Source organism: Protopterus annectens, chromosome 5.part0, assembly GCF_019279795.1.
Source record: "Protopterus annectens isolate FY-2018-M chromosome 5.part0, PAN1.0, whole genome shotgun sequence".
NCBI classification, from domain to species: Eukaryota; Metazoa; Chordata; order Ceratodontiformes; family Protopteridae; genus Protopterus; species Protopterus annectens.
In genome coordinates, this window is record NC_056735.1 from 1,446,989,257 (window position 1) to 1,447,015,874 (window position 26,618).

Below are 26,618 nucleotides of genomic sequence, written 5' to 3' on the forward strand. Positions count from 1 at the left end.
TTGAATCTTACATGTGCTTCTCAAATTTCCCTGATTGCTAGAATAAATTTAGTCCCCTTCTGCTTGGTGTACAGCGAGTAATCATTTTCTGAAAATATTCTACTGTCTCCAACTTTTAGTTCTTTTTCATTCTGCCACAGTTTTATCAGAATTAACTATTTCTACTGGTAGGATTGCATCTTTGTTATTAGAGGTCTCGGCTGCTGTCTTATGGCCAAGTTTAGAGCATACACACAATGTGCTTTTTTCAGTTAACAACTCCTACTGTGCAGTACAAGTTTAGTTGCTTATTTATACTTTCATAAAATTAATGCAGTTCGTGCCTTTCAGTTTCTCTGGTACAGAGGAATATCTGTTTAAAGCTTCTTCCATTCTTTCCAGCCGTTTGTTATTTGAGTTGATATACTCCTCCACTGTTTTGTTTATTTTAATCAGCTCTGCACACATTTGACTTATTTTTTCCTCTAGATCACTGAAAGTCATGTCTTGCACCAAAGCTGGAGATTGAGCTGCTTTTTGCTGAACCAACTGCAGGATTCTTCCCAGCCAGTGTTTTCTCTCCACCTTTTGTGGTGGTTTTTTTTTCAGGTTCTCTAAATTTCTTCTATTTTGGCATCCAGGCAGTACACTTACTAGACTAACTGAAGTATACCCCAAAACACAAATTCACTCTTTCTTCTGAATTTGTTTTCGTACTGGGAGAACTGAAATTAAGCTGTTACTAAGTATGCTGCCATCTTTGGAGTCAAGAAAGAAAATGCTTTAAAAACAGTTCTAGATCTTTCCTAAACCAATTTGTGATCGTACCCAAGTTCAGAAAGCTGTCACTTCACAACCTTTTACCTCTTCTTCCTCATTTAAGTTTCCTGGTAACACTAGATTTAAAAGATGCTTATCACCACGTCCCTGTTCCTCCAAATATAAAGTGTTTCTTAATGTTTTGTATAACTGGGTCACATTCAGGTTTGCCAGATGTCTCTATTTTAGCGGGAGTGTCCCGAGATCAGCAGCCCGATCATGAGTCCTGCACTGCTGGTTAAAATCCCGGCAAAACAGCCTCCACTTTGTGTTTTTTTTTTTTTATTGGCCTGTATGCGGTATACGAGCCAATCAAAAAATCGCAAAACGGAGCTACTTCTGTTTAATGCGGAACTGCCTGATGTTCCACATTTAACAGAAGAGGGTCTGCTGTGTGATTTTTTGATTGGCTCGTATACCGGCATATGGGCCAATCAAAAATCGCCAAAAACGGAGCAACTTGTGTTTAATGCGGAACTTAGCGTGAAGGACCTTTTTTTTTTTTTGTCTCTACCTGTCCTGTAAGAAATCTGACATCCCTGGTCACATTATCAGTTCTCTGTCTTGCCCTTTGAACTATCCACTGTACTAAGAATGCTCGCAAAGTGCCTAGCTCTGGTTATAGCTCATTGGTAGGCTACAGGGTACCCACATTTTTTCCGTATTTAGGTGACTTGCTTATCTTTGCAGAGTCTTTTTCAAAATATCAGGAATGTCTCACTTGTGTGAGAGATCACTTACATAAACTGCAATTCCAAGTGAACATTCAAAGACCTTTTTGACTCATCATACAGGATTGTACTCCTGGAGTGTCTTCTGAACACCTTGTATCTAGATCTGTTTCTAGGGTTTTGCATTTAGACTTTGGTCTCTGCATAGGTTCATGGGCAATTACTAGCCTTGCTGCCCTTGTGGGCCATTTTAAGCCTACCTAATTTTCCTTGATGAGAATCAGCCCCCACTACCTGTTGTCTGTGAGGTAAACACCTTAACTATTATGCCAACCCAAACCCAGGATATTTGGGTCTCATTGCATCTGTGATTCTTATGACATGCCTTATACAACACTACATGAGAAAGATAACAATAGTATCTGAAGTCTCTTTATATTCCCAGCAACAACACCCATTATTTTTTCAAATCCTAATTTTGGGATTTGTCAGAAGCAAAATCATTGACGGAGACTGCAAATATCCCTAAATCCAGGTCCTTTCCTCCCTTCCCTGCTCCAAAGTAGTCATGACAAATGCTTTGGACTTTGCTTGGGGAGCATTTTCAGGAGGGATAAAAGTGCAAGGTTTTGGTACACCAAGGACAGATGCAAGCATATAAATATAAAAGACGTGTTTGCTCTAATCAAAGCACTCATCTCTCTGAAATATCTTTGGTCTCCTGAAGCTCTTCACATTGTCAGAGACAATACCACAGTCATGTAGTAAAGCAAGAGGGAACCAGGTCTTAACCTATCTGCAGGTTAGCCATGTTAGTTTGGGATATAGCTTTACAGCACAATCTCACTCTACAGGCATTCTACATCCTGTCAGAGCAAAATTTTGTAGCAGACCAGGTTAGCTGACCAAATGCAGACCCTCATGAATGAAAACTAGATTAGAAAGTTTTGAGATGTCTGTGGGCTCCTCAAGTAGACCTGTTTGCCTCCTCTTTGAACAATCAGCTGGAAAAATTCTACACCAGGACTCTATGGAAGAAGGCCTGGAAGACAGATGCCTTTTCCTTTCCTTGTACAGAAATGTTCCTGTATGCTTTTCCACCCTTCCCCGCTGATATCTAGGGTACTTCTGAAGATTCAGAAGGAATCCCTCAAGTTCATTGTGGTGACTGCCTTCTGGCCCAGGCAACAGTGGTTCACCCTTCTTTTGGAAGTGACCAGAAGAAATTACCAGAACCTTCCTAACACAATGGATCAGCTCATGCAAGACCAGGGGTGTTTGATGCACCCCAGTCCCAATCAACTTCAGCTAACTGCCTAGATGATACTATCTTATTTCCCTTTATGCACCTGTTTATTGAAGATGTGAAGCATTTATTAATGGAAGGAAGAACGCCTGCTTCTAGAAAATCATATATTAATAAATGGAAAATGTTTTCTAGTAAGCATCAGCAACATAACCAGTACCCTTTCAGGGTAATGTTTCCCTGGTTTCACAATATTTGTGAGAGTTACTATCCTATGGCATTTCATACTCCTCACTCAAGGTTAATTGGTCAGCCATTTCAGCATGTCTGCCCAAGAAGCCCCCATTTTCAGTTCATTGTCATGTGATTTTTTTTTGAAAGGAGTTTTCTATAAGACCTCAGAGACCAGTGGCACCTCCTTGGGATCTTAATTTTGCGTTATAGCATTCTTGCCCCTTTGACCCTGAATGTACCTTTCTTAAGCCGGGGGGGGGGTTCATTTCCAATGCTGAATGCACCTTTCTTGAGCCAGGAGGGGGTTTTCATTTCCAAACATTGTGTTTCTGGTCCCTAGAATTCTCATGAATTAAGTGGGATTTGTCAGGGTAGGCTGTGAGCTAAGTGACAGTCTCTTGTTGGTCCCAGAGGGCTTAGTTCTTTCAGAGGATAGAGCTGTACTACCATCCTGGTCATTGCTTGAGGTGTCCAGTGTGGACAAAATGTTGTGGCTGGAGTTCTGTCCATTTCATAGCTTTTACATGGTTTGTTTCCTGGATTCCTGGTGGAATTGTATGATCAAGTCTCTTTGCACCCTGTTGTAAAGGACTGTATTTCATCTCTGATGTGTAAACCTGTCCACTCTTTCTTGGGGATAAGCTGAACTCCAGCAACTGGTGTGCTAGTGTCACAATTTCAGCACTGAAACAGGAGTTATTTCTTAATGATCTGCAGTCTCCCTTTATTAATTTTGGTTCTCAAGGCCCTGAGGGGATGCCACTGATCCTTTTCTTCCTTCCTTCATGTTTTCTTCTGGATAGGTTGTCATATGTTTCAGCACAGTCCCCTCCTCCTAGTCTTTCATGGAGGTAGATTGTGGGAGCAGCATTGATCCTCGTTTTACAAGATCTTTGTTGCTACATGTGAGAAGGAGGATGGGGGGGGGGTGCCTCATCATACAATTGTGTGGCTGAGGTGAAGGACTTGTAATTTATCTCATCCCCACCACAACCACCTCCAAGTTAGAGGTGGAGAGCTTTCATTGTGGATTGGCAGTTATTTTATTTGCTTCTGGATCTTATCTGCTCCCTTGGAGAGGATTGTCTCCAGCATTGTTTTGGAATAATTTCGTTGTAGGTTTTTCAGTCTTTATCCTTTCCTGGAGTTAGGCCTTCTAGGTCGACTTGCCAGTGTTTAGCCCTTTTTTGCTTATCCAGATTTTGTCGTCTTGCTCATGTGTATTTTATGGTCTTGCTGCTTAGGATTCTGTTCAGCAAGGCTCATCAAGTAATGTCCTTACTGTTAGGCACAATAGGCTTGTTCTTACCATTTTAATTGTTTTCTGAAGTGGAAATCTCTTAGATGACCTCACTCCATCTCACTGCAGGTTAATGGACTTTCCAGATGGTTTCTGCTCTGGATTCTATGCAAGCTCAGCATGTATATACTTATATATCACTTTTTGGCTCCCACAGCTGGCCATTAGCTTGCCCGTAGGTCCCCTTCCCATTTACTGGGCCTACTTGGCACCACCTTATCCTCACTGGACTAAACCTAGCCCATAGAAATGGCCAGTGATCAGGGATTCTGTTGCAGAATCATACTTCTTCTGAGTGCGCCTTTTTTTTCTACCTTTTCCCATCACTCTCATGCATCCATAGCGTCTTTGGTACAGCTGTATAATGGGGCATGCCAGCATATATAGCCCCTCCTCTGTGAAGACTCGGCCAATGCCCCCTTGTCCATTACCACCCTGTGCTGGAGATCTGTATGAGGTGTACTAGAGTCCACATCCTCCCCCAGGGTGAACATGCCCATCATTCCACGTCAGTGCCTCAGCCTCTTGAGCTACTAATCGAACTTGGATTGCCTGGGCTGTACTCGGGACTTTTTCCCTTTATGTCATGGTGTTGGTGCTACATACTTGTAGATTGCTTAGTTGTAGTGGGAAATGCAGTTTCTGCAGGAGACAAGCTGATTATGGTGAAGGAAAGTGTGCTTTTTGAATTTTGTGTGTTTCATCATGAAATATATAATCCTGAGCAGGTGTGTGCATGTCCGCGAATCTGGAATGTTACAAAGAAAATTAATTGAAATTCTGAGTGATAGAAAGAATGACCAAGTCTTAGGGGCCCCTACATGGAATCTTCATAGGTCAGCTGAGGTAGTAAAAACATACCAGTTATTCAGACACTTATGTCTCATTTATTTGATGACCTAAACTACTACTTTAATCTTTATTGATTGTGTGTGACCCTGAACTGGAAAACCTGGTGATAGGGAATGAAGGAATACTTTTGTTGTATGTATGAAGTTTTTAACTGTCTTACTGTTATGCAGTCTTACACTTTAGTTAAATTGTTTTCTGATAGCTGTTTTTTCCTAATTTATTTTTTTTTTATATTAACCATCAGCTGTCCCATGACCTAATCAACCCATTCCTCCTCCTTTGGCAGGAGCTGTTCATGTGAGGCCATTGTACAGAAAGTCATCAGAGGTTTTGCCAGCCCTGATATTCCTCCTGTCTTTCTGGTAGCTTGACATCAGCATTCCACAAGGCAAGACCAGATGAATTGTTTATCTTCCATCTTTTGCCTCTGTCTGGCTGCAAGTTGTCACTGCATTTTGATGGACCTGCATGCCTACGCACTCCTGCTGCCTTTACCATGACACACCGCATGTACTTGATGTCAGTGCTGCTGCAGCCCAAGCTGCTTTCCCTCTCCCCAGGTTGAGTGAGATGGCATTTTGCACTCACCTCAGCCCTCCCAGATGATACTTCCACTTCCCAGGTTTAGTAGTCAATCACAGATTATGTAATTCACTGTCAGGGTTTAATTTGTGCTTTTGAATTGGCTCTTCTAAACTGTTTTTGGTGTAATAACATTTTGCATTAGATCTTAACTGATTTTGATGGATTATTTTTCAGATTTGAATCATTCTAGTCTCTGTGACATCATAAATTATTGTCTTGAAGCTCTCTTCTTTTGATTTCTCTCTGCTTTACAGAAGTGTCCAATCAGTTAATTCTTGTTAAATTCAGCCTTAGTTGTTAGTTTTGTTATTGTGATTGCACATGTATATTCTCAGTGTTTGACTTTAATATTTCACTACTACTTTATTCCTAGAAGTTGTTGCTTTTACTGTACTGTGTGTTACCTAGGTATAGACACTAATTTTGATTTGTCCATGCTGTCCTTGGTCATGCTGTTTTGAAATTTTTGCTATCTTGTTAAATGTGATTGAGAATACCTTGAAACTAAATTATTAAGAAAGAAATAAGCTGATTCTTTTCAAACTATTGCAGGGAAAAGAAGAACACAAAATGAGTAACAGATGTCCAATACAAACATGTTAACTCTTACATTTTCTTTTTTCTTTATAGGTTAGATTCTAGTTATTTATTTGATGAATTGAAGGATACTTTTCCCAACCATCTACCACTGTATACCACAAGGCTACATCAGCTAGATACGGAAAAGGTTAGAAAAGAATACATTTTAATCCACAAGTATGGAAATGCTTATTTTAAAGTGTAGTATAGTGACGATGCATTTTTGATGGTTCTACAATAATAATTTTTTTAAATATTGCAATTGTTTGTGTTCAAGCATTCTTGCCTCTCTGAATCATTTGATCTGATGCTATCGTTGATCACGGATGGGTTTAGGATCCGACACTGGATCTGAGCCAGCAACTAGGAAGACTGCTCCTGTACCCAAGATCCTCCCCTTCCCAAGATTCCTTGCTATCCACAAACCTTAGATCTCATTTGCCACAATTTCCTTCAAGACGTGCTTCCTGCAGCTCAAGAAAATAGGTTCAGATAAGTAACTTTTTTCCTTTCCTTTTGGGATGTTTTGCTATGTCTCTTCTCCTACCTTACCTTCTATCTCCCTTGGGTAGTTTCCTCCTCTCCTGGTAATCTTTAAAGTACTTTTTAACCCCCTTTCCCGGGTTCCCACCTTTGCTCTTCTCAGGATTTCAGTAGCCTTTTTTTTTTCTATTCCTTTCCCCTTCTTCTCCCACCACCTCCTTTTTACTGTTGTGCAGTGTGCAGGTGGTGTGTGTGTGTGAGATGTCTGAAAAGCCCATTGTTTTCAAAAGGGGCTCCTCATGTGGTCGGAAAATGCCACATTCCAACTCCCATGAGGAGTGTGTTTACTGTCTGGTAGAGCCACATCTGGAGGTTGAATGTGACATTTGTACCAGATTCAACCCCAGGGCTCTCCTGGACCACAGGAATAAGCTCTTGCTGAAAGGGTTGGCTAAAGGGGGTCCCTTGGTTTCATGTTCCCCTTCTAAACCTCCCTCGGATCCCAGGAGGAAGTCTTCATCCTCAAGGGATTCTCCCACTAAAAAGCCAAGGCTCTCTGATCACAGCTCCCCGGATCCGAGACCTGCCTCCCTAGTTTCAGATCCAGTCTCTTCTGCTCTGAGAGCCCCAGATTCCTCTGTCAGATCCAAGACCTTGGAGCCTCAGAGGTCCTTGGATCTGAGCCGACCTAGACCATCCTCGGATCTGGCCTACCCTTCGGATCTGACTGAGATGCCTTCTGTGTTCTCAGATCCAAGCAGGCCCTTGGATCCAAAAGCTTTGTCGGATCCAATTATTATTGAAGGCTCCCCCTCCTGACCCAGAAGATTGGATCCAGGGCTTTCAAGCAGGTCTCCTTCTCAAGACTGCAGGCCCTCAGCTAGGTTGCACCATTCCTCACTATCTTCCCATTCTACCAGGAGTCTGCTCCCCTCGGATATGGATAGGATGATGAGCTTTTTCAAGTACCAAATCAGGTTAGGCTTGTTGCCATCCCCTGCCCACTGACCCAGGGGATCTTTGCCATTCAAAAAACTCCTCTCTCCTTGACTGACCCATCTGGTTTCGTTCCCGCAGGATCAGGGCATCCCTAGGGAGAGTCCAGCAATGTGAGGTATTGCTTTTCTTCCCACACCATCTGGGTCCCTGGCAGGTTCAGCTCCATTGCCCTTGGAGCTGGTGGTGCCTCAGCCCCACGAGGTTGGTGGGGGTTACTGGGGAGTTGGGGGCAGGACTGGAGCTTTCAGATCTTTCTCTCCCTCTGGGGGGCCTCCACTTTAAACAGCTCAGGGCCAGTATTGTGTGGGGATGTCAGTGCTGTATCAGGGTCACCCCTCTGTCCTGGTTGGCTGCGGCTGGTGGGGAGATTGGGGGGCTTTGTCCAGCCTGTCGGCTTTCCGGGCAATATAGGGGACCATCTCCAGCTGGGCAGCTGCCTCTGCTTTGACTCTGGATCCTCCCCAGCCTCACTCAATGTTGGGAGGTGAGATGTCATTATCCTGCCATGGTCAGCCCTCCAGTGAGCTCCTTCAGATGGGCATTTCCCCCATTGGGGTCCCTTCCTGTTCCAAGTCCTCCCCAGAGCCCACCATGGAGGAGCCTTCTCGGAAGAGGATGTGCAAGAGGAGGCACCTGTACTCCCCTCGAGAGTCCCTCATTGAAGACATGGATTTTGAGGAAGGAGACGAGTCCCCTGACTTCTGTCTGAGGTGTCCTTTGGGGACATCCTCATGATCCTTAAACATCCTCAAGATCCTTAAACAGCGAGTTGGTTGGTCTTCCCCTGCCACATCTCCAGAGGGATCCATGTTCCTGAAGGACTTCAGGAAAGCCTTCAGCATGGGGCCTATCTTCTACCTGAGTATCTCCTCCTGCAGATGAGCTCATCCAGCTCATATCCAGCAGGGCGTGGAAGGAGCTGGGCACAGTGGAACCAGTTCCCAAGAAAGCTGATAAGTTCCTAAGTCCCCCCAAAGACAAGACTTTTTGGAGCAAGGGCATTCTCGTTGATGCTATTGTGGTGGCCACAGCTACAAAAAAAGAAGCTTGCTGAACAGAGCTCCATGGTCCATCCCCCAAACAGAAAGTCTTGGGTGACTGACCATTTTGGGAAGCGTGTGTTTGCCTCAGCTACATTTGGACTGAGAGCAACCAACTACATGGCACACTTTACCCAGCTGCACAGGGACTTGGTATCAGAGTACTCCACTTCCCTTTATGAGTTGCTGCCTCTCGAGAGTCTCAGATTGGTCTCTCTGAAGCTGTCTACTCTGACTTCCCTGGTTAACGCCTCAAAAAGGTTGATCTCCAGTGCAGTGGCGGCCAACTGTTGAGCAGCTGGCACTGGCATTGCCATTAGGCACTATGCCTGGATTCCCCTTTGCAGGTTTGTGGAACCCTTCAAGGCATCATTCTCTAGTGCCCATTTTGATGGGTCAACTCTGTTTGGCCCTTCAGTCAAAGAAACTTGAACCTGTAGCATGCAGGAGGGAAAGACTGTGTCCACAGTCAGGATCAAGTTCTCTACTCCCCAATGATCCTTTTCCAAAAATCAGAGGGGTCATAAGAAACTGTGGTTCCACAGGCCTTAGTCTTCCTTCCAGGATGCTCCACATGAATCCTCTTCCTCTGGCTGGGGAAGGAGGTTTGACAACAGATTCTGCCCCAGAGGCAGAGGAGGTCTGCAGAACCAGGGCTCTTGGGAACACTTCTCAGAGAAGCTCCCTCAGTGTTCCTGAAGTGCTTCCCGGCTGTCCTGCCCTGGAGGCAGTTGGGAATCATCTCTCACTCCACCCACTAGCCTGGACAAGTATTACCTCAGATCAGTAGGTGTTAAACATCATGTCCAGGGGTTATCTCATACCCTTTTTTCAGCCCCCTCCAGCTCAAACATCTCTCCCAGATGTTCCACCCAACAAAGGGAGTTGGCCTTCTAGAGGTTCGAGACCACTTTCAAAAAAGAGCCATCCAGGAGGTCTCAACAGGGCAACGAGGGTCCAGAACTTAGTCTCGCTTCTTTCTGGTGCTTTAAAAATCATGGATTTGTGTCCTATTCTGGACCTCAGTGTTTCCAATTCATTGGTCAAGAAGTCAAAGTTCCAGATGGTCACTGTTCAGTCCATTCTGCCTCTTCTCTGCAAGGATGATTGGATGTGCTCAGTGGATCTCAAGGATGCATACTATCACATCAAAATCGACAGATGCTCCATGAGATACCTACACTTCTGGCTGGGGCCAATCACGATCAGTTTAGAGCCCCCTGCCCTTTGGACTCACCTCACCTCCACCCCCCCCCCCCAGGTAGCAGTGGTAGCAGATCATCTCCGGCTGCTAGGTTTCCAGGTCTTTCCATACCTGGATATTAGCTCACCAGCTTAAATATAAACCCCTATGTCACTAGATGGGATGCAAACTGGCTCAAGGACAGAACCCACATGGTTAGAATAGCTGGAGCCATGTCAGACTCCAAACCAGTTACAAGTGGCGTCCCACAAGGCTCAGTCTTGGGACCTCTCTTGTTTGGTATATATTTCTCGGAGGCACAGGCCAACATGGAAGGACTGTGGCTGACCAAGTTCGCAGATGACTGCAAACTGGGCACCATAATAGACTCTCCAGCTGACACAAGCATCCTCCAAAAGGGCCTCATAGAAACAGACAACTGGTGCCAGAGCCATGGCCTCAAGCTAAACGCCAAAAAGTGTATAGTCATCCCCTTTGGCAAAAACAAAGTGCCCACAAATTACCACATAGGTGGTAATCCATTAAGTACAGAAGAAGTAATTAGGGACCTGGGGACCCAAGTTGAAAGCAATCTCTCATTTGACAACCACGTGGCCAAAGTGGTTAGAAAAACATTTTATATAGCCCACCTAATCATGAAGGGATTCACATCTAGATCAGTGGAGGTCATCGTGCCTCTTTACTCATCCCTCACCAGGCCCATAATTGAGTACAATGCCCCTTTTGGGATGTACCTTACCAGACACCTGCAGCAGCAACTGGAAAGACCCCAAAAGTACCTCACCAAGAGGATCAAGGGGCTCAAACAGATGCCGTATGCTGCCCGGTTAAAGAAACTCCAGCTCTACTCAGTGGCATACCGCCTGCTCAGAGGTGATCTGTGCCTGACTTATAAAGCCATGTCCAACCCGGAATTAATGGACATGCTGCACCTCAGAAAATCCAAATCCCATTGAGCTACGCGCTCGAGGGACTTAAACCTCAGCACTGAAATAAATAGGACATGCTGGAGGGACAGATTCATAGCCCAGAGGCTCCCTTCACTCTGGAATAAAATCCCAGTCCAGGTTAGGCAGAGTCCCTCATTGACTCTCTTCAAGAGGAATCTTGATGAGTGGATGGGAGATCGTAGGTTTACCCTGGGTATCACTTCTGTGTCACTGTTAGACAGAAGCACAGTATACTAACCTCGAAAAAGGGCATAGCAAAATTAATTTAAAATGGGTGGCGAAAGCCATACACACTCTGGCTAGGCTTATAAATGCCTTAGGGCAGATAGCCTAGTATGAACCTATGAACCTATGGATGATTGGCTCCTTGTGACATCCACAAGGCATCAACTCACATTGGCCATTGATTACACACTCAGTCTCTTTCAGGACCTAGGCATCACAGTCATCCTGTCCTGGAATTTATCGGGGTCCTTCTGAACATGATGTCAGAAACTGCAGCACTTCCCCTATGCAGAGTCGAGATGATTCGGGAACAGGTCCATCATCTTCTGGATCTGGAACGTCCCAGAGTCCATTTAATCTTGCAGACGCTAGATTCAATGTTGGCAGTGATTCAGTTAGTCCCCTCTTACCAGATATCACATGCGAGTTCTACACTGGACCCTAGCAGTGCAGGGGTCTGCTCATCTTCATTCCATGTCCATGACCATCTGGATTTCTCAAGTCTGCAGATATCACCTTGCTTAGTGGCTCCAAGTTCAGGACCTTCTTCTAGGCAGACCCTTCTTTCTTCCCCAAACCCAAGCCACAGTGACCACAAATGCCTCCCTTTTGGGGTGGGGGGCATTATTGGGAAAGGACTGTTCAAGGCACGTAGTCCCCATTAGAGACCAAATTGCACATCAGTGCCCTTCTAATGTTGCAAGCCTCCCAAGACTGTCACCCTCTCGGGACCATTGCAGTTCAGTCAGACAATATGGTGGTGGTCTGGTACGTCAACAAGCAGGGGGGAACATGATCTTATCCCCTGTGCAGAGAGGCCATGAGAGTGTGGGAATGGGTGATGCCTTCCAAGTACTTTCTTCTTGCAAAGCATATTCCTGGCAGTTCCGACGTATTAGCTGACAAACTCTGCAGATCTATCCTGAGTCCTCACAAGTGGTCCCTGAATCCGTCAGTGGCACGTCCGTTATTTGACCACTGGGGTCTCCCTTGCTGCATTCTTTTTGCCTCTCTGGTCAATCATAAATGCAACAAATACTTTCCCCTGATCCCTCCCAAAGGGGGAGTCACCCAGGGATGCTCTAGTTCATGACTGACCATTGGGGCTTCTGTGTGCTTATCCCTCAACTCCCGTCATTCCCAAAGTCTTACAGAAAGCTCATCACCTGAAGACTTCTCTCATCCTCATTGCCCCCTTCTGGCCTTTGTTAGGTGTGGTTTTCCCTCCTTTGGTCTCATCTAAATTGGCCCTAGGTGTGAGTGTGTGAATGTGTGTGCCTTCTGTGGAAGGTTGGGCACCGGGCTGGCAGCTCAACACCGTAGAACTCCACTGCCAGTCATGAGCAGACAGATGATCCGCTGTGGTGACCCCTAACCGGGAAAAGCCAAAAGAATAAGAAGAAGGTCTTATCTGAAATATCCACCTTGGATATTAGATTCCATTCCAGATCTCCTTTCCCATCCTTGGGAGCTTCCTCTTCCCAACCTTCAGTCTCTTCATCTGACTGCTTGGTACCTCCAGTTCCAATGATTCTTTCCCAGTTCAGGCTTCCTTTCCTGGTTAACACCATTATTTTGGCTTCTTAAAAGCCATCTACCAAGAAGGTGTATTTCAGCAAATGGAAGATATTCCATATATGGGCAACACAACACAAATCTAAATCCCTTTTCAGCTTTTATCCCAGACATCTTGTTGTTCCTGGCCTCTCTTTTCAACAGGGGACTAGTTTCTCCATGATTAATTTCCATCTGACTGCTATCTCCAACTTCCATTTGAGCAAAAGTCCCACCTTTTCTTGTAGGCTGTACAAGGCTTTACTTAAAGGGATCTTTCTCTCGGACATCCTGTAAAGGATCCTGCCCCCCTTGGGATCTCACTTTGGTGCTACAGTCTTCCTATCCTGGAAGACAGCCCTTTTGGTGGTGGTTACTTCAGCCAAGAGGGTCACTGAATTATAGGCTGTGTGCATAAAGCCTCCCTTCATAGTATTCCCTAAGGATAGGGTGTCTCTGAGGACCAAGCCTTTCTTTGTCCCTAAGGCATCTTCAGAGGTGAATCTTAATCAGTCGATTCAACTTCCTGTGTTCTTTCCAAATGTTTCCAATAAAGGAGAATATCAGTTGCATTGTTTGGATGTTCATAGGCAGTTACATTTTTACCTCAAGCGGACTGAAAATTTTCGAAAGTCTGATCATTCCTTTGTTGCCTTTTCTCAGGCCAAGAGAGATCAAGCGGTTTCCAAGGTGTCTATTTCTCATAGGATCACCAGCTGTATTTCTTATATTTATGAAAGTAGACACCTGGAGCTCACCAGACCAGTCAAAGCTCACTCTATTAGGTCGGTAGCTGCATCTTCTACCTTCTTGGCTAAACCTTTGTTGCTCATTGCAAGTTAGACTTGGTGTCCAGGAGCAGGGCTTCCTTTCGTTCTTCTGTGCTCCGGCATATCCTTCCATGTGACCTGCCAGAGTTATTAGTGGCTGGGGACTCTAACCCATCCATGATCAATAATAACATGGATAGCATCAGATAAAAAGTTATGTACTTACCATAACTTGGAATCTCTGCTATACAGTGTCATCATTCATCATGCTCCCACCCTCCTTCCCCCTCCTTCTGGTTTTTGGGAGTTAGGGAGGAATGTATCCCTTGGTATCCTTTCATCTTTTTAGGCAGTATTCACTGCCTCCTTTTACTATCCAGCAAACTCGATTTGAGGGTTGTGGGTAGCAAGGAATCTTGGCAAGGGGAGGAGCTTGAGCTCAGGAGCTGTCTTCCTAGTTGCCAGCTCAGATCTAATGTCAGATCCTACACCCATCCATGATTAATAATGAGACTGGAGAGCACAGATTCCAAGTTATGGTAAGTACATAACTGTTTATCTCTGTAGTAGCACAAGGTGGCACTGCAGGAATTTTACATCATTTTTGCAGTGGTAGTTCCTTGCAGCGTACTGTGTCTTTATCTGTGGCATCTGCACTGGGCTATGAATCATCCATATTGCAAAGAAAGTGCATGCTCAGGGCTAAGGGATTAGAACATGTGTTAGCTTTCAGAGTCCTTATCCCATTTTTTATTGATGTACATTTATTTATACCTATCTGTTGAGTTGTTTTAAAGATCACTGAGGGATGAGGAAAATACATTAGGCCTGCACTTGTTTATCAGCAGTCTGTTTCTCATTGTACTTTGGACTTCTTCATCTCCTGTTCTGCCTTTTTCCTCAGGCTGCAAAACAGTGAATTTAGTGTACTTATGCTACTCATTAAGCTCACCAAGGCAAACTTAGTGACAGAAGTGATTTTGCTAGATTTCCTGTTGCTTTGCTGTGTCTGCGAATATGGTAGTTTATTGCATATAATTGCTGTGTGAATAGAAGCTGGCACTATATAGAGAGAGTAAAACAGGTATGCATGTATATATGCATATATATGTGTGTGTATATATATATATATATATATATATATATATATATATATATATATATATATATACAGACACACACACACATAAGCACACTGTATCTTATGTGCAAAGCAAGTCACACACACACGCACCAAGAAGGGAAATCTTTGAATGAACGTTCTACTGTGCATGACTTGAAGCATCTTTGCAGAACGGTGACTTCCAGTGGCAGTCTGATAAATTATCCAATGAGAGACAATCCTGATATTAGTTGAGTCTTCTGCCACTACTGCTTCTTCCCCTGCTTCACTGTCTTTTCAGTAAGCAATTTGAGATCTTGTGAGAGAGAATTTTAGGACTTATAGCAAAGAAAAATGTATTATATGGGCAGCATTAGAGCCAGGGCTTTAAATTTATTTTTATTCATGTGGTTGTTTAATCAGGGTGATATGATCGATCAGGCAGTGTCCTTGTCAGAGGAGCTGCCTTTGAAAGGTGACAGAAAAGATTTTGGTGTTTTGAATATGATTCTTTGACATGTTTCCTTTTATCTAAATTTACCCGCCACACTGCTTACTACAGTTTTAAAGCTGCAGCTTATGACACCTGTATGCTGAAAACAGTATCTCTGAAGTCAGAAACATGCCTTTCCTGGCACTGAGGTGTCCGTCTGTGAAGCATTTAATGTCTTGGTTAATCAGTTAGAGGAAAAAGAGGAAAAGAGTACATGTCTTCCATCTTTCTTGCCTTTGTCCTGGTCCTCATCTCCAAGTGAGTTAGTCAGTATGGAAGGAGATTCTTTTTTCTGATGTGAGAGGGCCTGGTCCAAAGTCTTTTTAGACTTTCAAAGCCTTTTTTGGCTATCCATCCTGTCTCAACCATTAAGCACCTTCCTCTCTCTGCTAATTTGCTCCCCAATTGTCTAGCCGTAACCATATTACCATCTGGAGAAAAAGTGCAGCAGAGGCAAGCTGCCATCCTTAGGGGAATATATTTTTGTTAAGCCCTACTAATTGGTCCGCCCCATTGTTGGTATGCAGTCATGTCAGTACAGATCTTTGACTGCAGATGAGCTGGTAGTGCATTCAGGTCTCCGCTGTGAGCTGTACCCCAACCAAAATCCCAAATCACTAGCCGTGGGATAAGGAAGCCAACAGAATGCTCTCTATTCTTACCTTCCCCGGTTGACTTTTTAGGAAGCAGGCATAGTTTTTTCTGGTGCAGTCAGGGCTCTATTCTTTTGTGCCACCAAATAAGAAAGGCTGAGTTTCAAGGAGAGAAACTTTTGGGCAGAGGGAAGGCATCTGCTGGTAGTTTGAGGAGAAGAAGAACCAGGTTTTAATAGTTCTTTTTGACTGATTATCCCTCTTCTGAAGAAAGAACCTTGGCAGTAAGGTGCTTCAGAGACAGACCATTTGACTAAGAAGGAGGCATAGACCTCACAGCAAACTATCAGAGCAGTTGGGGAGTAGTTTCCACAGACTTATGGGTATAACGTGTGCTGATTCAAGCTACAAGAAAGTGTTTATATCCAGATTAAACCAAGAAGGGGGCAAGTCTTTGATAACCAGAGTAGGAAAGATCAAGTCAGTACAAAGGTGGATCAGACAGTGGGCTTATTCTCCTGTCAGAGAAGCAGCTTATTATTTCCTTTTCATTTCTGTACACAAGAGAAAAGATGAATTAGAGGCCAATTCTATACCTTTACGCCTCATTAAGCTAGAGGGCAGTAAAGCAATTCATGATGGTAGAATTCCATTTTCTCTTGCTGCTGTTGCATGAGGGACATGAGTGGGTGACCTTCAGTGGGAAGGATGACTTTTAGCACACCCCACTGTCCAAGTTTCACGTGAAGCTTTAAACGTCTAGGTTATTTACTGTTAAGTGCTCCACTTTGGACCTGTGAATGCCCCCAGAGTATTTATAGTATATTTTGCCTTCACATTATATTATTAGCCTTATATTTGAGACACATTTGCATTTTTTTCCATAACTTGCACTATGTTCTGATTCTTATGCAGGCCCTGCCTTTGTTATTGGGACTTCTTGAGGGAGAGGTGTAGTCTCCCTTATAGACTCCTTGAATGGCACCATCTGCTAGAAGTATGACCTATCCCTCTTTTGCAGAAAGTGTTCCTGAGGGATGTTCTGGATCATATTTGTTTTTCTCACCAAAGACCCAAGTTCATATAATACTGTGGTATTTTCAGAGGGCAGTCACACCACTTGGGAGTTTACTAATTTCTTAAATCAGGTTTCTAAACATTATGGTGGTCTAGAATTCCAGTCTTCATAAGAAAAAATAATCCACAATTCGGTCATTAACTTGTGGAGTCAGATTGCCAACTCTTTACATAGACCATTGCCTCTAATTTCTTCCATGATAAAGAAGAAGCTATTATGGATCTTGACACTAATGAAGGTGTTTCTAGGCATCACTTTGTTTCACAGAGTTTATTTCTTTCTACTTAATGTAAATAAATTCAGATACAATTGCTTTGGTGTGCTGTACAAACAGAGCAATATTCAGTAATTTCAGCTGTGTAGGATAATTATTAATCTTTGAGATCTCTGTGATGTTCCACATTAGATCATCATTGCAGTGGCCTCCTAAGCAATCTAGGTCCCTACTTAACTGCACTGGCCATCTTTTGAAAGCTAACAGATGCCCTCTATATGCTGGAACTGTCACGAGATCCCTAAAAAAGGCAGAGCAAGAAAAAGGCAGAGCTTTTTCCCACCAGAGTGCTCTTCTTTGGCAGGCCATGTAGAATCGGTGGTCAGCTATCAATCCTTCAAAGCTAGGTAGGTAAGTCCCCTGTTGGCGAGAATCTTCCACAATTCTTATTTACTGAGGAAACTTTTCACTTTCAGACTGTCACTTACTTTCAGGGGAGGCATTTATTGTGATTCCTTGTTTGAACAGTCTTAAAAAATCTTTTTACTACAGATATGTAGGTTTTAGTTGTAGTGGCAGGACTTTGTGCTTGTGGACACTGTTAGTGTTTTATATTGCCTCATAACCTCCTTTTGATAATTCAAAAAGTTTTCCAACTTCTTCAGGCAATTACTGCTTTCTACAGATATTCCTTCCTATACCCTCATGAAGAAAAAGTCTGGGTGTCACCCAGTTCCAGTTGTGTCTCAGCTGCTGATGGTTGACAGTATTGTTGGCCAGTCTTCGTTCCTTAAACTGCTTGTCTTTTCTCCTGGACACTCTACTGCAGCATTGACAGCCACTAAGGACTGAATGATAGACACGTTCTGTGTGGCTATAGGGGTGCCTTCTGCATGCAAGGGAGAACTACTGTTGTCAGTCTTGGAGGAAGGGAAAAGTGTTTAACCTATTAGCCAGGAAAGGGAGCCTGAGTTTTGGGACAGTGTGCTGTTTGGGTTCGTCCTTTTTCAAGGAATCTCCCAGGAGAAGAAGAGAAAAGAGAAAGTTAAACATTTGGCTTATATTTCTATTTCTGTGGAAGATTTTTTGGGGGATTTGGTAGGGAGTTAATATTTGGCTTGTATTTCTATTTCTGTGTACAGGGAAGTTTTTTTGGGATTTGCTAGGGAGTTAATTTCTCCTTTTACTACTCACAGTTCCTCCCCTCATGAGAAAAGAAATATTTTCCTCACTTTAACTCTGAATTTCAGTCAGAAGAGCAGGAAATGGATGGCGAGGGTTGTGCTTCAGGATTTTCTACTCAGCTTAAAGGTTCTGGTTTTAAGGAGAGCTGCTTCAGATTTCCCTCCAGACTTTTTTTTCTGAAACTTTATCAAAAATGAAATTATTTTTCAGTGAGATCACAGTGAAATTACTGTTGCTCAGCAGGTGTATAATTTGTAACAGTTGGCTATAATCCGTAATTAACTGCTTCTCCTGTTTTATCTGCTTTAGAGAATATTTTTCTCACAGCTTGCAGTTTACCCTGACAAGTCAGCCTCTTGCTAGGAAGTCTGATATGTTGTAACATGGTACCTCAAACTCTCAAATACTTTTCTAATCCTAAAGCAGACCCTGCAGTGATTTCCCTTTCAGAATTGCTTCTACTAAACAAATTAATACCAAGCCTATTCTGTCTGATTAGGATGTGATAGCATTTTCAGATTTGAAAAAAATAGTTTTCTGCTTATGCTTTAACATTCAGAATTTTATGCCAGGCTCACATGTTAATGTGTTTACTACAGTCTTTTGAGAATATGATAAAGTTAACTGTTAACCTTCCCTCTTCTGAGGTGAAAAATTCTTTGAATGCCAGTTATGTTTGCTTGGCATGTAATTTAAACATGCCTTAGTGTTCTTAGAGTGCTGCTAATACTGTCTCCAGGGTTTTTGCTTCTGGATCAGATTTGCATAGTTGTATTCCCGCAGTTTTCCAAACGATGTGAAAACTGACATTTTAAGTTCACAACGGACAAGGAATTTCTGTTTGGCCCTTCTGCAACTGAGGAGCTTAAGAGATTAGATGAGGGAAAGTTGATTCAAGGGGTGACCCACATCTTCCAACCTTCCCTTTTTAAGGCAAATAAAACATTTCCTTCCACCACAGCTACCTTTTACTTAAATATTTCAAGCAGCAAAGTGCTTCCAAACAGGATTTCAAAAAGTAACAGCAGTGAGGCACCAAAAAGAAAAAGTCTTTCAAATTTAAGGACAGGCCAAATGACTATTGGTCTTTCAGGCTCCTCTCCCTTTCCTTGTGATCCTTACTCCTTTTGGCACTGCCTTGTTGCAGATCTTTTGATTCTGTAAGTCATTCCTCAGGGGTGCACTTAGCAATGGGACTACATCACACCTTTTCATGGGATCTCTCCTTGCCCAGTAAGCCAGATATCCCTGTTTCCTCCTCTTCTGTATCAGATGCCACCTCAGGGAGGTATACAGCCAGTGCTTGCAGACCAGAAGGGTTCTAGTCAAGGATTTCTGTGATGCCCAAGTAAGAAAAGGCTTTGGAGGCTTGTGCTCGACCTCTTCTTTCTCAGTCTTTTTGTGAAGGTCCCAAAGTTGTTCTTTCACGCCCTGTTACCTCTGATCTCCTTATTAGCTTACAGGGTAAAGCTAGATTTAAAAAAAAATGTCTACCATCACATATCAATTAGCAGACATTTCAGTCTGTTTTTAAGATTTTCTTTATTTGGCTCACTTTACAGTTTTCTGTCTTATCCTTTGCATTATCGACTGCTCAAAGGGTACTTAAAAGATCTGGCTCCAGTAATTGCTTATTGCAGATTCCAAGGCATTCACATTTTCCCATATTTGAATGATTGTCTTAAATTTGCAGAATTTTTGTTCCATTTGTTGATGTCTTTAGAAAATGTTTCGAATCTTCTACTCAGTCTGACCTTTCAAGTGAATTCAGAGAAATATCTCATCCTATTTCACAGGATTGTTTTCTTGGGAATTAGACTCTGCTCTAGGAATAGTGTTTTTTCCTCCACTAAAAACAGAGATGTTCCAAAGTTTTTTCCTAATTTTTTCTTGCATCAAAAACTACCTTCTGCCAATGAATTGTACAGGATTCTACTGTACATGGCTTCACTGATTCTTATGATTTCCCCTGGCCAGACTTCATATGAGGAGAAATCAGTGGTTACTCGTGTCAGTTTTGACTCAGTATCTTCACCCTTTGTCTTTTCTGATGCCTCTTTTAGGATTTGTAAGGAGTGAGGTTCTGTGGTGGGAAAACCCATTCTCCCTTCTACCGCCTGTTCAGACTGTCTCAACAGATGTGTCAGACCTTGTATGGGGAGTGGTTTCAAAAGTGGTGTAAATGCAGGTTATGTGAAACAAAGATGACAGGCAAAAAACACATACATTTCAAAAAGATGTTGGCAGTAATAAATACTTTGAAAGCCCTAAATAATCTCTGGTGTCCAGGACCTGTGCAAGTTTTCACAGACAACACTACAGTGATGTAGTACATAAGTAAGGGGGGTACCAGCTCTCACTTCCTTTGTAGACTTGCTATGATAACTTGGGAAGTATTAATTCAGCTCAGTTTGATTTTTCAGGCTGCATATATTCCATCTGAGCAAAACATTCTACCAGACAAGCTAAGCAGGACAGGGATAGACCCACTTGAATGGAAACTCCATCCTGGGGTCTTCCAAGAATTGATTTAACTGTGGAAAATACCTTAAATAGATATTTTTGCCTCCTTTCAAAACAGACAAAGACATTCTGTTCCAAGATTCCTTAAAAACAGGCCTGGGAAACAGATGCTTTCTCATTCCCATGGACAGGAATGTTCCTCTTTGCTTTTCCACCCTTTCCAGGATTCTTATAAACATCTAGGAAGGATTCCCAAAAAGACTGTGTTGGTGATCCCCTTTTGGCCAAGGAAACAGTAGATGTTCTTCGTGTTTCACTGTTGCAGTCATCACATTTGGGTTATCTGCTTGCAGTAGCCCTCAGTCGGCCTGATTATCAAAGTCTTGGGTCCTGCGTCGGTTGCTGTCTCATCTTCCATGACGTCAGGTAGTCAGGGGTATAAAGCATGCAGCCGATGCCATTACCTCAGTCCTTCTTGCCATGCGGTGCCAGAAGCAGTTCGCAAGTGCCGGTCGGACGACTCCTGAAATTTTCGTTTTCGAGTTTCAGATCCGATGTCTTCAACAAAGCTAAGTACCCCATTGGGAATCCTTTTTCTTGCTCTAAACTGATGTCAGTAAACATTAACAATTGTATTTCTTGTGGAAAGCAAATACCTCATAAAGATTTTCATTCATACTGCATTCTTTGCTTAGGCCCAGACCACGACGTACCTTGCTGTCGGTTTTGTGCCTTATTCAAACCTCATACTATTCGTTGCCGGTTCATTTACACTATTTTGGTACTCTGTTCAATTATCCAGAAATGGCTTTGGTAAGCCACCCGACTACTGACATTCCGAAAAAATGCAAAGATAAAGACAGAGACAGACTGCTTAGGTCCAAAGCTGCCGATGACACTTCTCCTAAGCTAGTCGCCAGTTCACCGGTACTCAATGAGGCGCTTTCACAGCCCCTGATACCCACTACTTCAGAATCGCAAGCCTCTACTGAGACCCATTTGGAGTGCAGTATGCCGTGAGATGCTTCTTTGACTGTGGAACCTGCGGATGTCTCTACCTTGGATGGGTCCGGAGCCACTGTGCAAGCACCATCTTCTGAGGGTGTATTCAGACCTACTGACTTGCATAATAAACTGATGCCATCTTCTTCTTCAAGGCCTAAAACTCGATCCGTGCCTAGAAAACTGATGCCTAGATCGCATGGTCAGGCCCCTATGCCTAAAAAACAAATGATAAGAATGGCTGAAGACCTTATTACTCTAATCAGGGGAAGCCATCCTTCCCCCTCTAAGAGACCTAGGACTGATTTTCCTTATGATTCTTCTGATCAGGATTCTGAAATTTGTGTTTTCTCTGATGATCAGGATTTGTCTTTATCTACCTATGAGGATTCTGATACAGAGGGCACCATTCCCTCAACTTCCCCTCCAAAGGATTTCTCTTTTGGTGAAACCTTGCATACTCTTAGGGAGTATTTTTGCTGGGAAAGCCAGGATTAATCTGACTCCAAAAAGAGGCTTAGGGAATTCTTACTCCTGCCTCAACACAGGCCTTTAGCTATCCCTCCTGTGCTGGACATTGTAGATGATGCCTTCTCGGAATCTAGCCTGGCCCCTAATTGTTTACCTCCTGCTCCCAGAAAACCTGATAGGTATTACAGGGCACCTGACTCTCACAAGTTCCTCTTTAAAAATCCTATTGCAGATCCTGTGACCATTTCACAGGGACCCAAGGGCATTAACGCTACTACTGCCAAAAATCCTACCCCCTCTGATAGAGATTCCAGGGCGCTGGATAGATGGGGTAAGAAGATATATACTTCTGTAACCTTGGCCATTAGGGCCTTAAACTGCCAGTTTCATATGTTAAAGTATCAGCAGCATATTATTGGATTGCTTAAACAGAAAATGATGTTGATTCCTGACTGTGCTGAAAATAAAGATTTACAGGATGTAATGCATTCTGCTGAACAAGTTGGAAAACACACTTTGCAGTGTGGTTTTGATTCATTAGAGGCATCTTGCAGGGCTGCTGTCACTGGGTCTGTACTTAGAAGGCACGCTTGGCTTAAGGAGCAATCTTTGCCAGATGATGTTAAAGCTAAATTACTGGATGCTCCCTTAAACCAAGACTGCCGTTTGGCAGCAATGCAGAAGTAGTACTTAAAAAGATGGAGGAAAAAGCTAAATCTATGTAAACTGTTAAAGATTTCCTGCAAGTACAGTCTCCCAGATTTAGTAGGCATTGGCCCTCTAAGAATTGGTCCTTTCCTGCCTCTTCCAGGCCTTTTCAGTCCAAACCCAGAACCAGCAAAGCATCCAGGCTTCAGCCCCAAGGTACTCACAGGCCTAAGCAGTGGGGGGGGGCTCCCACTTCCAAAGCAGGGAGTAGTAAGACTCCCCCCATGGTAAACTGTCTCAATGACTTAACTTTAAACCTTCTAAGCCCTGCTCAACTGGCTGTTCCTTTAGGGGGAAAGATTGCCTTGCATACAAAAAATTGGGAACTCATTACTCAGGACAAATGGGTTTTAAATATAGTTTCCCCAAGGATGCAGATTCCACTTCCACTCCTTACCAACCCCAAACAGTTGGCCAGACCTACCCCCAAATCAGTGGGCAGAGGCTCAAAAGGAAGTTCTCTCTCTTTTAAGCATCAGGGCTATTCAACCTATCCTAGAAGAAGAATGGGGGCAAGTTTTCTACTAGATACTTTTCCTGGTACCCAGAAAAGACAACTCCTGGCGTCCTATCCTCGACCTCTCTATCCTAAACACATTTTTAGTAATCCCAAAATTCAAGATGCTAACTCTTTATCTTCTGCTTCCCATGCTAGGCAAAAACGCATGGTTGGCAACACTGGATTTAAAGGAAGCCTACCTGCGCATCCCAATAAGGGAATCTTGCAGAAGATACCTATGCTTCAGAGCAGGCTACATGCACCATCAGTTCTCTGCACTGCCCTTTGGCTTATCTACTGCGCCCAGGGTATTCACAAAGTGCCTAGCTCCAGTCAATGCATTTTGCAGGCAAAGAAATATTCAAATATACCTGGAAGATTGTCTAATTCAGGCAGAAAGCCAGGACGTACTATTAAATCATCTGGTATTTGTAAAGAAATTGCTAACGTCTATGGGGTACACCATAAACGAAAATAAATCACATCTTTTACCCTGCCAGCAAATTGTATTACTGGGAGCAAGCTTGAATACAACTTCCCAGATGGCCTACCTCACGCCAGAGAAACAATTTCATTTGACAGTCTACTGGCCAGAAAGACCCAGCTATCTGCAAGGAAAATGCTGCAAGCCCTGGGGTTCATGGCCTCTTGCATTCTACTAATTCCATATGTAAGACTGCATATGAGGAAACTACAATGGTATCTAAAAATCCTATGGTGTCAACATTCTCAGGATCTAGAATCAATGATTCCTATCATACCTTGTCTACAGATAGAGTTCCTTTGGTGGCAGAGGCCTGCCACCAAAACAAGGGACTGCCATTCACTCTACCCCCTGCCGCCCAAGCCCTAACAACAGACGCATCAGACTATGCATGGGGGGCTCCCTTGGCAGGGCAGTGCATTCAGGGCAAATGGAACCCAAATCAAATGCACCTGCATATCAATCAAAAATAAATGTTAGCTGTACAGAATGCTCTGACAGCCTTCAAGGACCACATTCTTCCAGGACAATTATTGGTAAAGACAGACAACACCACTGTTATGTGGTACATAAGCAAGCAGGGGGGAACCCACTCATACAGTCTCTGCAGACTAACCATAGCTCTGTGGAACACAACATTGACCTACCAAGTGCACCTACAGGCTCAATTCCTGCCAGAAAAGCTAAATACACTGGCAGACGACCTAAGCAGAAATCTCATGGACCCACACGAGTGAAAACTGGAACCAAAGATATTCAACATGTTGAGAAACAAATGGGGGACCCCAGAGATAGACCTGTTTGCCTCCCCCCAGAACTACCAGTTGGACAAGTTCTGCACAAGGACTCCCCACAAACAAGCTTGGAAAGTGGATACTCTGTCCTTCACCTGGAAAAACCTATCAGTTTATGCCTTTCCCCCTCTGCCTCTCCTCTCCAAGGTACTGCTAAAGATCAAACAGAACTAACCAAGGACAGTACTGATTGCCCCAGGCTGGCCATGCCAACACTGGTACCCCCTCTTGCGCAGTGTGTCACTGCTGGTACCGTGTCACCTGCCTCAGACCCCTGCCCTGCTGTCCCAGCAGGAGGGCCAGAATCTGCACCCACAGCTTCAAACTCTGAACCTAGCAGCCTGGCTAATTACCTGAGCTCTCCGTTACCATCCCTCAGTAAACAAGTGATGGATGTCATTCTGTAGACAAGGAGGCCTAGTACTAGAAAATCCTATGCTGAAAAATGGAAAAGATTCTCTTCCTGGAGCCAAACTCAGGGGATGGGCACAGCAGCGCCTAATTTACCCCATATTCTTCAATACTTAACTGAGGTGCTTCACAACGGCCTTTTCTTTTCCTCCATCAAAATTCATGCCTCAGCCATTTCAGCTCATTAGAATACAGAACCACCCTTCCTTCTCTCATCCACTGCTGAAGCAATTCTTCAGAGGGGCTAAAAACTTAAGACCACCCAGGAGAGCCCCTACTCCAGCCTGGGACCTTAACTTTGTATTGGAAAAGCTCACTCTACCTCCCTTTGAGCCAGCTGCAAACGCAGAGTTAAAATTCCTTTCTTGGAAAAAAGCCTTCCTTCTAGCCATCACTTCAGCAAGAAAGGTGCCTGAATTATAGGCCCTCATGGCAGTGGAGCATTTCATCATCTTTCATACTGACAGGGTGTCCCTCAGGATCAATCCAATGGTATCCAGTGTGGCCCTTAATCAGTCCATTCATTTGCCAACCTTCTTTTTTATTCCACAGAACAAAGGGAAACAAATACTGCAGTCCTTGGACGTGCACAGACAACTTAGATTTTACTTGGACAGGACTAAGACTCTCAGGAAATCTGAACAGCTGCTGGTTGCATTTGCTGCAGGGGCAGAGGAGAATGTCATTTCAAAGTGGATAGGCCATTGCATTCATTTCTGCTATCAGCACCATGGAAAACCTACTCCACGGGGGATAAGACCACATTTAACCAGGGCTGCATCTACCTCTGCAGCCTTTCTCAGAGGTGTCCCTATCAGGGACATCCTAGAAGCTGCTACCTGGAGTACTGTACATACCTTCACCAAGCATTACCACTTGCCAATTTTTTCTAAATCCAGAGCTGGCTTTGCCTCTGCAGTCTTGCAGGGCCTTATAGCTGGTCCTAATGCTATCTAATTACCTCCTTCCATCCTTAGCTTTGGGAATCTACCCAAATGTGATGACTGCAACAGTGAAACATGAAGAACATAGTACAGTTGTGTACACTTACCATAAATGTAGATGTTCAAGTGTGTTCACTGTTGCAGTCCTGGTTACCCTCCCTCCAGCCCCCTGACTTCTATTGACTATACCTCTATTCTTGTTTACTATGCTTAAAGCTTTTTGGTATATTTGCTTTTTTGTTGGAGGTGCAACCTTGTATATAATTGCTTCCCATTATGGGGGCACCTGACATATGGGGCAAGAAAAACTGATGTAATGGCGTCGGCTGCATGCTTTATACCCCCTGACTACCTGACGTCATGGAAGATGAGACAGCAGCCGACACAGGATCCAAGACTTTGATAATCAGGCCAACTGAGGGCTACTGCAAGCAGATAACCCAAATGTGATGACTGCAACAGTGAATACACTCGAACATCTACATTTATGGTAAGTGTACACAACTGTACTTTCTCCCTTCTTATGAGATATGTGACTCTGCTGTGGTAACCACTCATTTTTTTTTATTTGGTCCTGTCTGGGGTAGTCCCTTCAACTACTATGGACCAGGAGTTAAACACATCTTCTGCAGCTGTTGGGAGGTCCTTAGTAGTCAAGGAAGAAACACCTTTGTTGGTCTCGGGGGA

General features: G+C 43.6%; 1 protein-coding gene across 2 annotated transcripts in view; it reads left to right on the top strand.

Annotated features, from left to right (window-relative positions):
* Positions 1–26,618, top strand: part of TPP2 (tripeptidyl peptidase 2) — a 2,672,548-nt gene that overhangs the window by 2,293,190 nt on the left and 352,740 nt on the right. For both annotated transcript variants that reach the window (XM_044071246.1, XM_044071247.1), the window contains one exon: positions 6,317–6,413. In XM_044071246.1, coding sequence (XP_043927181.1) covers positions 6,317–6,413 — 97 coding nt within the window. The remainder of the gene's footprint in view (positions 1–6,316; positions 6,414–26,618) is intronic.